Source organism: Trifolium pratense, linkage group LG4 (genome assembly GCF_020283565.1).
Source record: "Trifolium pratense cultivar HEN17-A07 linkage group LG4, ARS_RC_1.1, whole genome shotgun sequence".
NCBI lineage: Eukaryota > Viridiplantae > Streptophyta > Magnoliopsida > Fabales > Fabaceae > Trifolium > Trifolium pratense.
Genome location: NC_060062.1, coordinates 13,822,581 through 13,835,385, shown reverse-complemented (window position 1 = coordinate 13,835,385; position 12,805 = coordinate 13,822,581). Strand labels below are relative to the sequence as shown.

At 33.0% G+C, this 12,805-nt stretch overlaps 2 protein-coding genes across 2 annotated transcripts; one reads left to right on the top strand and one right to left on the bottom strand.

Annotated features, from left to right (window-relative positions):
• Window positions 1-573: 573 nt before the first annotated feature.
• LOC123920309 (autophagy-related protein 8C-like) lies at window positions 574-3,922 on the bottom strand. The gene is made up of 6 exons (XM_045972580.1): window positions 3,765-3,922; window positions 3,557-3,604; window positions 2,416-2,471; window positions 2,280-2,332; window positions 1,116-1,234; window positions 574-871 (listed from the first exon to the last, which is right to left on the bottom strand). Exons 2-6 carry the CDS (start codon window positions 3,591-3,593, stop codon window positions 774-776), a joined length of 363 nt encoding a protein of 120 aa, XP_045828536.1. The 5' UTR covers window positions 3,594-3,604; window positions 3,765-3,922; the 3' UTR covers window positions 574-773.
• An 882-nt stretch (window positions 3,923-4,804) lies between these two features.
• Window positions 4,805-11,494, top strand: LOC123920308 (trafficking protein particle complex subunit 1). The gene is made up of 5 exons (XM_045972579.1): window positions 4,805-4,966; window positions 5,183-5,446; window positions 6,529-6,643; window positions 10,419-10,537; window positions 11,232-11,494. The coding sequence occupies exons 2-5, from the start codon at window positions 5,223-5,225 to the stop codon at window positions 11,281-11,283; spliced, it is 510 nt and encodes a 169-aa protein (XP_045828535.1). The 5' UTR covers window positions 4,805-4,966; window positions 5,183-5,222; the 3' UTR covers window positions 11,284-11,494.
• Window positions 11,495-12,805: the final 1,311 nt, after the last annotated feature.

Sequence of the window (12,805 nt, the reverse complement as noted above, 5' to 3'; positions counted from 1 at the left end):
AGTCCTTAATATAAAAAAGAATTTATTTTTTAGATAGATTAAAAGATGTATCTAATAAGTTAACTTTTAATGAATCTAAAAATGAAATGAACTCTTTCTTATAATGTATCTAAAAAATAATATTTTTCTTATATTAAGGACAGAGCTACAGGAGCTAGGATCATGGTCATGGATGATGGTCCAATTGCATTGAGTACTCAAAACCAGTAGGACGGACACATACAAACTAATGCAGTTCGTAGTAATATTTTTCCTAATAAATATAATTTCCACCTCCCTATTTAAAAGAAGAAAAAATATAATGACCAAATACAAAGTTTTCAAAGACCATATCATTCTGCTTATTGTTAAGATTTTTGTTCCCAATAAACACTAAGATATCCCTGCGACTTAGCCCATGAGAATAATCTGAGTTAATAACAATAATCTGAGTTAATAACAAGACATTCATCTTATTTTACAGAATGAGTTGCTTCCAAATGGACGACTCCACGAATGAAAAAAATTAATTATCATAGCCAAATTTTGAATAAACCAACTATAAAACGATGAAAATGATTTCACACAAGAAAATGAACGAAAATCATAAAACAGATTTAGATAAACAAAAGGCAGATCCAAAATATGTTCTCCAATACACACGACGAATGTAATAGGTTAATACACTTTTACAGGAAATGGATCAAGCAATAGAATTTACAATTAAGATTTCTCGTTCACCGTGGTCATTTTTCGGAAAGTTCTATTCACATGGTTGCCTTCCTTGAATTATTTCAGATCATCATTCCAAATGTGTTCTCCCCACTGTAAGTCATGTATAGAAATCCATCTTCGTCCTTATTTTCTTCATAAATTGCAGACATCATAGCCGCTGCGCAAACATAAAAGCATTGCTCAATTTACCAAATCAAGTACAATAATATTAATAACCATTATAAATAACAAAAAATTGGATCTAGATTCCCTGCTGGAAGAGAAGCACATATATACACGCAGTAAACAACTGAGATTGAAAACTGAGTGATGTGGTTACGGTAGGCAAACCGTTCACAAAAAATTTCACGTCTACTACACTCTGTACACACACCCACACATACAAAAAACTTGTACATTACCAGTCGGTGGTAAAATGTTCTTGACAAAAATGAAGATGGCTTTCTCCGGACTTAGCTTGATTCTCTTCCGCACCACATACACAAACTGCCCAACAGTCAAATCAGCAGGAACAAGATACCTACATTCATCCAAAAGGGAACAATAATATACACCACAAATAAGAATAAAAATAACAAAGGAAATGAAAGATGATATCTATCCACACAACACAATAGAACATTTAGTTGTTTAATGTTCTCCTATGAATGTGAATTTTATGCACTTAATATTACATGTAACCAGAGGCAAATGAAAACATAGAGAATGTTAACCATGTGAGTCCCTCTCTATGGTAGTGGTCAACATTCCTAACAGATTACTCATTACTCTTTAGGTTTAGAAGGCCATTATTCATTTTCACACTTATCTTTTCTCTAATCTTAGAGGGTGAGATGATGGCGAGTAATAATCATAAGTCGTTGAACCTCCTATGTTTTACAATAAAACTGTACCACTATGCTAAATCATCACTACAGATATATAAGTATACATAGCTCCCTTCTATACAAATATGTAATGCAGATACACACTCAACTTTCTGATGCTTCTAATTGTTCACACCAAAGCCTCAACTAAAACCCTTTTGTTACTGTATAATCAAACTAGGACAATTCTTACAACACCTATTTTTTAAATCTATCATCTATTAATGAACTTTGGAATAAACGAACTCGTAAGAAGCACACATAGATTATAAATATTATAGATATAATTCAGTTTCAGTATAGCAGCACTCACTTTTTGTATTCTTTAACATTAAGCCTATAATAGTATTTTTGAGAAAATAACACAATTATGTTTACCATGTTAAAAACATAGAGTAATAAGGTTTGGTATCTCAAGAACATTATACTTTGATGCCATATGCATATACGGGAAATACACAAAACTAGACAGGACTTGGCCAAATTTCAAAGAGAGTACAACAACGATGGCTAAAGTCCAAGTATAACAAGTGTTTACATCTTTCAAATTTTTAAGCAAGCATTCCATGACATTCAAAACTTCAACCGGACAAAGCAGAACAAGTTTAATGCAGAAAGCTCTTATGTGAGAGAATCAGAGTAAATTAACAGTTTCAATATTTACAGTTGAACTTTCCAAAGAATAAAAAAAAAACTAACTTTTTCTTATCAATTTCAGGAACATCAGTCTTCTCTGCCCTTTCAACAATTACCTAGATGAAAAGATCAACAAAATTAGTAATCAAGGAATGAGATTATGATGATATATATGCACACAGCAGAAAGCAAGTCTTACTGGAATTCTATCAGGATACTTCTCTCTTATGCGAGCTGCTTCAGCCTGTCTCCTTTCTGGCATGTAATGTTCGTATAAATTACTAAAACATATGTTGGACATAAATCACCTAATGAATAAAACAAATACAAGTCTCCTTGCCACTTACGAATGGTTTTTAAAGATAAAAAGAGTTCTCTTACCACCAAAACAAAAAACTGAGAACGCCGAAGAATGTGAGGGTAAAAAAAGGGGGGCACAACACAAGTTACTATCAACAAACAAAACCAGTTCACCGGAAGTGAGGTAAGGTAACAGATCATATAGACACCCAAACCAAAAATGTAATACTATCTCCGTTTCTTTTACAGTCTAGTTTAAGATCGTTTTAAACAAAACAAATAAATAAATTTTGTTGTTGTTGATGAAATTAATTGTCTTTTTCCTATGTTACATTGTCTATAATCTTATCTTATTGCACTTACTTCCCGGTCTGCAATAAATAGTTAAAGGTTTATCGACAAAGCAGTAGATAATGTTCCATTGAACTTTGAAAACGACGAACAAACTTCTTCTAAATATTGACAAACTAACCTTTAAAAACAACACGACATTGACATGTAGACATTGGTAATTACTATTTTAAAAAATGACATATTTCAATATAATCACATGTGTCAGACACTCACACTAACACGTCTTCGACCAGGAGTGTCGGTGCTACAAATATAACAACAAAACCTAGGAACTAAAGTGCTACTCCTTCTAGTCTCCTATATAAGCAAATATTCTTTTTTCAGGTTCATTGAATAACTGATGTATATATACATCGGTTATTCAATGAACCTGAAAAAAGAATTTTTCTTATATATGAGATCGGAGGGAGTACAACATATATCATTGTTTATACTTTATACTAAAAAAAACACGAGACACTAGCACTTGATTGAGTAAACAAAAATTAAAAGATCATTTTCCAAGGAATTACGCATAAATTTCAGATCCTAATTAAACCCTAAACAAGAAATTACAAAGCTAGGTGACTGGTAGAACTTGAAAAATTCACAACTATACAGTTAAATCCTTTCACAATAATGCATTATGCCATATGATGAAAATGGTAAAAAGAAACAATTGAAAAAAATAATTGAGAGAAACAAACCAAGGGGGTGTTCTGTCTTGAATGAGCTCTTAGCCATGGAAAAAAAATCTGCAGCAAAAAACACAGGTAAATAAAACTATTGAAAGTAGAGATGATTGAGGAACTAATTTTGGAATCAGGGTTTGGTTTGAAAGTAGAGATGATTGAGGAACTAAAACTATTGAAACAGAAAAGGAAGAAAATGAAATGAAAAAGAGATATTGTTTACCAGAGATTAGATTGAGAAGAATAAGAGTGGAGAAGTTACTGAAATTGTGTTTAGAGATCAGAGACGGAATCAGATTATGAGAAACTTTCTTTTTTTAGTAGAGAAAATGCTACAGTGTCACTACTCAACGACATCGTTTCTTTGATGACCAAGCATACTATTTGTAGACTGATAAGGTATGTTTTGGACTTAACATTTTTTTTTTTTATAGATAAAATTACAAAGTCATTGAAAACTCACACACAAAGTAAAGGGATTGAGATTCAAATTTTGATTATTTCACACTAGTAATTTTGACATTTCTACAAATTTTTTCCTTACAGTAATGTATAGTACATTATATATATTATAATTATAATAATTACATATGAACAAAATGTAGACTGGCAACAAGCTGTGCCGCCAAATCTTTTTGGACAGTAAAACCCAATTTTTGAAAAACTATATTCATCGACCTAGGCGACACAACATTACTATGCAAGACCTTTTGAAATATGCTTAAAAAGTTTATAGCAGTCGGTGCTAGAAAACCAAAAGTGTCAAATGAAAACGGTATAAAAACGTGTTGATTGTCATAACATGTTTTCTCATGTTTGGTCATTTTGCTTGAAGCAGCTTTGAAGGCTGTCTGTCCTACAGTAAAATATTCACCCCTAGTTCTACAAGTGGGGAAACTCCAGTCAAATCCACACAAGCATGTTTCCCGCCTACTCATCCAAACAGCAGAATATTCGTCGGATGAAGTGTCGATCTCCCTTCTTGTGGGTCGGTCAAGAAGTTCACCGGTGCCTCTTTCTTCACAGAGATCCCTGCACGCCTAAAGGTATCAAAAAAACACATCTCTGACCAACCAAAACATTACCAATTGAACTAAGATTTGTCGACACATTTTTCATTTTTTATTATGTAATGTTGAGTAGATTAATTTTTCTTTACATTTCCTCTTTGTATTTTTTATTTTTTTGTATAACAAAATAAAATAACCGATATTCAAAAAAATAAATATAAATAAAAATAAAAATAAAACAACAAACTGAAGCTCAATTACGCACCGCGAACACCCCACCACTTCTCAGTTCTCCTTGGTACGTAGTAGTATCAGAAACTAGAAGTCGGAGTCGCGCTGATCTTAACCCAATTCACCGGAAAACGCTGCCGGAGTTCGTGCCGGCTGCCAGAAACAGTTACAAACACTCGTCCAGGTATTTATTTATTTTCTCATTTTAATAACCAGATCTCCACTTCGCACCGCGATCCCCTGATTGCGCATCGTGGATGTTCTCGGTTTGTTAGGGTTGTTGAATGATTTTTGATAACCTCCATAGCCAATTTGTGAAGGATTTTTGATGAATTTGTTGGCAAATGAAAAATCTCTATGCTTAATGTGCTTAACATGTGTGTATGACTTTTGGTTGTAGGTTTATTTTTCAGTAGTAAGTATCAATCAAGGATTGAAAAATGCAGTTCTTTGGTGGTTCTGAGATCAGTCCGTCACCGCCTGCGCCAACTGCATCAGGAAACAATGGTCATATGTTGTATGTCTTCAATAGGAATGGTATATGCTTGCTTTATAGAGAGTGGAATCGTCCCTTGCATACGTTGAATGCTCAACAAGATCATAAGTTAATGTTTGGTTTGCTCTTCTCACTCAAGTCATTAACTGCCAAGATGGATCCTACTAGGTATGTATGTTTAGATTTAGTTTAACTTTTGGATTTTGATGATAATGTGTTGATTTCGGCATGTACTTTACTACAATTCGCTTCTAAATACAGATCGCGGTTAAAGGATTTGAGGAATACTTATGCTTGTATAGTCTTAAGGCCTGTTTGGATTGGCTTATTTGAATTTATCTATTGACATAAGCAATTGTAATATTGTTTCGGAGAATTGATGAAATCAACTGATGACATATTCATAAACTGTTTTAGTGCAAATTGTTGTCTTATAGTTACTATTACAACACTATAGCACTGTAGTGTAGTGGAATTTGAACAAACAACTATTTTACATGATCGACAATACTAATCTTTTTCAATTGGAAGACTGAAATGTACTTTTGAAACCAGAGTAATGATAGAGCTTCTTTGTGACAAACATATGTTTGGTCACAAATGAACGTCAACTACAAACCAAGCATATTATTCTTTAGTGAAAGGAATAATGATGAAAATTTATGACGAGGTGTTATGAAATTTGCTAAATTGGCTTCCAAGTTATCACATATCAGTCTTTATAGAAATGGACTCTCGGGTAGCTTTTGCAGAACTGATTACTTTCTTATGCAATGCTTGGGAAATGCAATTGATAAAAATGAATAGCTGTTGGTGATGGACCTGTGGTTTAATATTTAGATTAAGATTGAGTTTGTAAATGCTAAAATAGACATGTTTATTTACTCTATGCCTTGTTTACATGTTCATAAGTTGATGTTGTATAATGTTCCTTGACTTCCTTCCTGCAAATAATACTTTCGGTTAATTTGATCACCAGGAATTTAATAGGATATTTGTTTATTTTGAGGGTTCTCTCATATCCATTATTCTTCTATACATTCTCATTACATGAATATTTTGTGGTTTCCATATTTAATATTTGATTATCTTAGCTTGTTTATTGTCACAGCAATGATCAACAATTCATGAATTTTATGATAGATATGTTGTGTAATTATTAAAGGAATTATGTGAATATTATTGTTGCTGTTCAATGTTATAGAATGCACTGGTAGGTCTAATTCATTTTTCTCCAACTTCTTGTGCAGTGCCGAGAAAGGAAACCTTGGCGTGCCTCAGTTACCCGGTCAAGGTTGTTCATTTCACAGTTTTCGCACTAATACATATAAACTTAGTTTCATGGAAACTCCTTCTGGAATAAAGGTAAGATGCAGCTACATATATGTTTCCTTATATATCCTTTTTAGATTCTTGTGACACAGTCACTGTCTAATGCCTACTCTGGCATTGCATCGAAATTCTCTGCACCTTGGGTTTTGCACATTTATTCATTGGTTAATGTAGCTATTTGGAACTTATTATGAATTTGTCCTTAATATATGCTAATCACATTTGCTGTCAGAAATATGTAGGTTTGTTAACCTAACTACCTTAACTGTGAATGAAAAATTTAAGTGACAGAGAACAAGAAAAATAATAGAAAAAGATAATGTGAAAGAAATTTTAAACACATCTTTTGATATTTGGTTTACGATTTTTTTTTTTGTCTTTATCCACTTCATTCACTCATTGTGACCTTTTAAAGCTGCATGTTGGTCATAGAATGATAAACAAGTTTACATACTCGTCATTGGTTTGGTTTGATGCTGTGGAATGAGGAAATAAGTGATGCTCATTCAGTAATTTTGAAAGCTTCAGTAAGGGTATTTGTGATTCTTATGGAAGTGGAGAACCCAATGTCCTTTTCATGTGAGGGTGTTTAATTGTTGGTCATTTTTATTCAATCCACAATTTGTTGTCTCTCCTGACATTTTAAGTTGTCTTGGGTTAGATAAGATTGGAGATTTAATAAGTAATAATTTTTGTCTCTAATGTATTCTTCACGAAACATACTTTAAAAATAAATCTGTCAGCTACATACATTCAACTCTGTTAACGCAGCTCTGTTTAACTTAACAAAATTGCATATTGGAACGTTAATATATAATGTGGCAATAAAGGCCACTAGTTTGACGACAATAAAGTTATGACTAACTATGCTATCAACAAGAAAGAGAATCGGGTGTCATTTTATGCATCTCCTCTACCTTCATTGCCCTCCCAAAGTCGACATCCATTAATAGCACCTCTTGGATATTCATCCCTCTACCATCATTCCATGGCCTATTTTGTCTGCAACTGGCAATAAGAAACCCATGGACCCTTCATTCTCCTCCCCTTGCACCAATCAATAGCTTTAATTAAGCGATCCGATCAGCACACCAATAGGTTCTACTCCTGCCCACATTTAAAACACAATCCCTCATTCCTCCTCTCCATAAGCTCTGGAAGGATAAATTGTGGTACCACTTGAAAAATCTTCATCGGTTCTTTCCTAGCCATTTTCAGATTATTCGCCCTCTCTGTTCCTCCTTGTTTAAGCTGGAATTTCTGGTTTGATCTAGAAACAGGAAATTTTTAACTTGGTATCCCTCGTGTCATGGGGCTAGAAGGTGAGAAGCTCCCCAAAAAATTGCAATGTCTGCACATAAATGATTCAATTTCCTCTCATCTATTTGGTGGAGACCATTTGATAAAAGTTGGTAGGTTCAAGTGCCATCTTCTCTAGCAGAACCATTTTATAAGATGTTTTAAGATATTCTAACACTCTTCCCCAAGGTAAAGTAAGCTTTAAGCGTATTATAAATATACCCACTAAGTAGCAATGGAGGCAACAGATGATTTGCATGATTACTAGAAGTCTTCAACTTGTGATCTCATAAAGTGGCTTTTGGCCCTCATAAGTAGATCATAATTCACAAGAGCCTATCAGACTTCTTTTCACAACTAACTGGGTAGAGGAACCAATCAGATTGTTGGCTTTGATTGTTCAGTTGAGTTTGTTTCACCAGCTGAGGGGCTGGGTGTCAAGGACTGCTGAGAAAGCAATGATGGCTGTCGGCAACTTGAGGGAGGTGACAAAAGGGTTAGGCATTGCGGAGAACAAGCTTTTCTCTTCGTTCTCAAATCCAGTTTCTTCCCCCTCCCCCCTGTTTCGTGCTTATCCCTCTATCCACAGGCATCACTCATGTATGTTATCCACTCTCTATGAAGAAAAGATGTAGGTCTTGAAAGAGAGAACACATAAATCATTTGGCGTTTCTGATATCTGAGGTTCCGAATAATGATTAAAGAGATGTAATTGTTACATTTTTTTTTGTTTTGGTGATTGCTCATTCAACCCCTCTAAAAATGCGACATTTTATGGGAAACAAGCTTCCGGTAGTGTATTTTGACAGATTTGAGCATACAAGGGGGATAAATGAGCAATCACCTTTTATTTTTTAATGAGAAAGCTAAAACGAGTAATGAGTGGTCATCGAAGTCGTATGTCATTGGTGTATGTAATATGCATTTAACATGCACATCATAGGACTATGTTCCACATATGCGGTTTTAATATGGGTGGCTTCTGTCAAAAACCAAACCTGGGTGCTAGATCTGAAGGGGTGAATGAGGTTAAAAGGTTTATTTTTTGGAAACCAAAAAGTTTGTATTCCAATTTTTCATTCTTGTGTTGTGGAGGGGACTGATATGGTCCCAACAAAAATAAGCCAAGGATGAACTTGGCTTGGCTATTTACTCTAGAGATGTGGATAAGCATAAATAAATGGTTAGAAACTAAACTGGAGTTCCAAGAACTCCTAAACCAGAGAGAAAATCTCCTAACAAACTTTCTAACAATATTTCTGAATGGTTTCTCTAATCCCCTTTCTCCCTCTTATATCAGATTCGTGTAACTAAAATACCCTGACATTCAGGGAATATCCTAAACTGACTTTTATTCTCTTCTATATCCTTCTAGAAGCTGTAATTGTGTGAGGTGTGTCAGTTGGGCCCAATGATTGAGTCAACAAACCTATTGGGCCACGGTGTCCTATCATCAAGTATGCTAGTTTTGTCAATGATTTAGATATAAGTAAATCAACCAAACCAAGTTATTAGAATTTTGTTTATTACTTTATTATTCATCATGTCAAATAATGTACTATGAACATTTGTGAGTCTAAAGTGGTTACAGGATTTGAGTAATCTACTCTTACACCATCCAATAACAAAATGTTACCCGGTTCTGATGTGGATCAAGAGGGAAACCTTGGGAAACTGGCAGTACTCTATTATTTTTTTTAAGCTCATGAAAAGATTCAGATGCTGACGACAAATACTAAAACCGTATATAGTGTACTCCTATAAACCTAATTATACAAGGCCAAATTACTGAAATTCTAGACCCAAGTTGTACTTCAATATAAGAAATGATAGACCTGTAAGGAACATTTATACTAGGAGAAAGAACAATAACATAAACAAAAATATAAAGGAATGGCAGATGTATGAAAGAAGAAAAATGGAGAGGGATGGAGAGTAATTCTAATAGGATTTATGGGGCTGCCATTTGATGTAATTATGCCGCTGATGGAGAATGATGATTAGGAGAGAAATAAGGGAAAATATAATAATGAGCGGAGGGGATATTGGAAAGACTTTGAGGGACGGGGGGAAAGGTAGAAAAGAAATAACATTGTGATATGAGTAAGCATGTCCTGAGGATGGAAAGTGAAGAAAGTAGTCTAATAACTGAATAATATTCTTTTGTTCTATCAATTATTCAGTAAGTAGTTGTGAGCTTCTGATTTACATTCATGCTTTTATGACGCTATGATCTCTTTGTATGGCATTGGTCTGTCAGCACAATGGCAGTTGATAATTGAGTTAGGTAGATTTCACTGAAATTTTCTGTGTTATATTTTAAAAGTTGTGTAAAGTAAGATGTACTACTATTAAAACTGTGAACTATTTTAAAATTGAACCGGTAAGTCACAAAAATTGTCATTGTGCTTTCAGTAAAAGAAAAACAATCAAAGAAGCGATATTCATATATTGTTCCTTGTAATACTATTTGTATTGTAACACGCCATGATTTCCATGCTTCATGCAGATTATCTTGGTAACTCATCCTAGAACTGGTGATCTTCGGGAGTCCTTAAAGTATATCTATAATTTGTATGTTGAATATGTTGTCAAGAATCCACTCTATACACCTGGATCTCCTATCAGGTAATAAATTTTTTATTTTTGTTTAAATGATGACATGCTAGTCCAATCATCTAAAAGAAGGGTATTCTTGCCCTTTGCACTTTGTTTTCGTATTATCATCCGTGGGAAATTTTCTTTGAAAAAAGAAGAATATTCGTTTGTGGCTCCTTCACTCATTTTTCAATGTTTTTATTTTCCTCACACATCCAAATGTGTCATTTCTTCTTTTTACCTTTTTTGGTCTTTGCTTTTTCACTTCACATTATGCTTATGGGTATTGAACTTCAAAAGTGTTATAAAGACTGTTCATTATATGCTTGTTGGATGAAAGTGGATATAAAGTCTGTTCAAATTATGCTTGTTGATGATTTTGATTATTGAAACATCTTTTTACTTTTTAATTTCTTTTTTACTTTTAAATGCTAAAGGATAATAAGCTTAATGTTTTTGCTAATGATCCATGACCAAATTTGGTAAGGACATTTTCTTTCCATTGGATATTTGCGTGTTCTTGTTGTCTTTTCACAGCTGCTTCATGTTATTATGCTGGGCATTCATATTCTTGACTCAATTTTATGTGTTGCTAAATAACTGTATTCATTTACGGTTATTTTTTCTCCTTCAATGTAAATGGTTTATGGATTATATATTTTTTTTCTTCGAGCTTATCTGGAAATATATAAAGGTTTTCCAATGGTTTGATGAATTTTCATAGGTCTGAGCTGTTCAATACAACTTTGGACCAGTATGTGAGAGGCATTGCATAGAAGCTGAATGGTTACAACTTACCAATATTGATGATGAACTCATATGTTGTAGAATGTCTTGTTTTGCATGATGGTCACTGCATTATCGGTCACAAACTCTTAGTAACTCTTAGGAAGGCCTCATGTTGTTTATGTTTATGTTAAATGGTGTGATAATGTTAATACTTTATACATTGGCCAAAATTTAAACCAAATAAGCACTTAAATTTTATATTGTCACTTGCTTAACATTGCATTGCTAACTCACTTAACTCATTTCGACTCTGTTTGACAAAGGTAAACCATGAGCTTATTGTAGATAACTTGTAGCGTAAAATTTGGTATGATTGAAATAGAGTTGTTTGGTAATGCTTGTTCTCTTACAAGTTTGGTGTTTTGTTACTAGTTTATAATATGTTTTTTTCATTAGCTTATTTTTACCATCATTATCTTAAATTTTTAAATTATTTATTAAAATAAATTATTTAATTTTATATATATTAGTCTGATTAATCAATTTTTTTCAAAGACTTTAAATTCAACTTGTTAATGAATTCTCTCAATTTTATTTTCCTCAATTTCCTCGATCTCTACCTCTTAATCCACCTTTTTCCTCTTTTTCTTTTCTCTCCTCACAAATCAATGACTAAGATTCTACTATTTCTCTCATGTAATGGAGATAATTCATTCTCCTTATTAACCACTATCAACTATAATAATAATTGATACAAAAAAATTAATATGATAGAATTCATTAATTTAGAATATTTTTTTTAAACATTAATAATTTTATGTAGTAAATCAATACATAAAATTTAGAATAATCTTTAGAATTAAATTTAGAATCTCTCACAAGGTTCCTATTAAGTGACATCGCACTCTCAAATAATATTCGATTTAAAAATTAAACTCATTCTTCGAAAGAATCCATTTTCGGGTAGAACTCGTTTTAGATGGTGCTTATTGTTATTGGTACTTGGAAGAGTGTAGGGTATATGTCTTGAATTGCCTACTTACTAGTACTTTGTCAACATCACATTTATTTAAATGTGGAAATTTTTATTCCCCTCTCTCATTCACGTGTATATATGCGTATTCATCAAGAGGTAGAATTATTCAACATTATAGTATACTCATCTCTCGTATACTATATGTGGATCCAAAGTGTATGTATCAAACATAAAGTCTCACCGTGTATTGTCCTTGTTGTCATAAATATATACGGATGCTTATAGAATTTCACATAAGGAAGACATGTCGTGGTAACAATTAAAAATATATTCCAGGCAAAAGTACATCTAAAGTAATTTTTGCAAAGTATATAAAATAATCATAATTTGAAATTTTAGACGAAGTGGTGATTACTCCTAAAAACTCACAAACAATTGGGAAATTTGAATTCAAACACAAATTAAGGTGTTTAGTATAATAATATTGACATTTGTTAGTTAAGCTAGTCCTGTGTATCATTAATTTAGCGATTTTACTTAGCATGATAACATATATCACTCTAGTCTTTATACATATATGGATTCCAATGAAT

Excerpts from the sequence above, each read along its gene's own strand:
- LOC123920308 (XM_045972579.1), top strand. The coding sequence starts at position 5,223 with ATGCAGTTCTTTGGTGGTTCTGAGATCAGTCCGTCACCGCCTGCGCCA. Across the intron at positions 5,447-6,528 it reads GCCAAGATGGATCCTACTAG|TGCCGAGAAAGGAAACCTTG; the intron begins GTATGTATGTTT and ends CTTCTTGTGCAG. Across the intron at positions 10,538-11,231 it reads ACACCTGGATCTCCTATCAG|GTCTGAGCTGTTCAATACAA; the intron begins GTAATAAATTTT and ends GAATTTTCATAG.
- LOC123920309 (XM_045972580.1), bottom strand. The coding sequence starts at position 3,593 with ATGGCTAAGAGCTCATTCAAGACAGAACACCCCCTTG. Across the intron at positions 2,472-3,556 it reads CAAGACAGAACACCCCCTTG|AAAGGAGACAGGCTGAAGCA; the intron begins GTTTGTTTCTCT and ends ATTACATGCCAG. Across the intron at positions 872-1,115 it reads GAACATTTTACCACCGACTG|CGGCTATGATGTCTGCAATT; the intron begins GTAATGTACAAG and ends ATGTTTGCGCAG.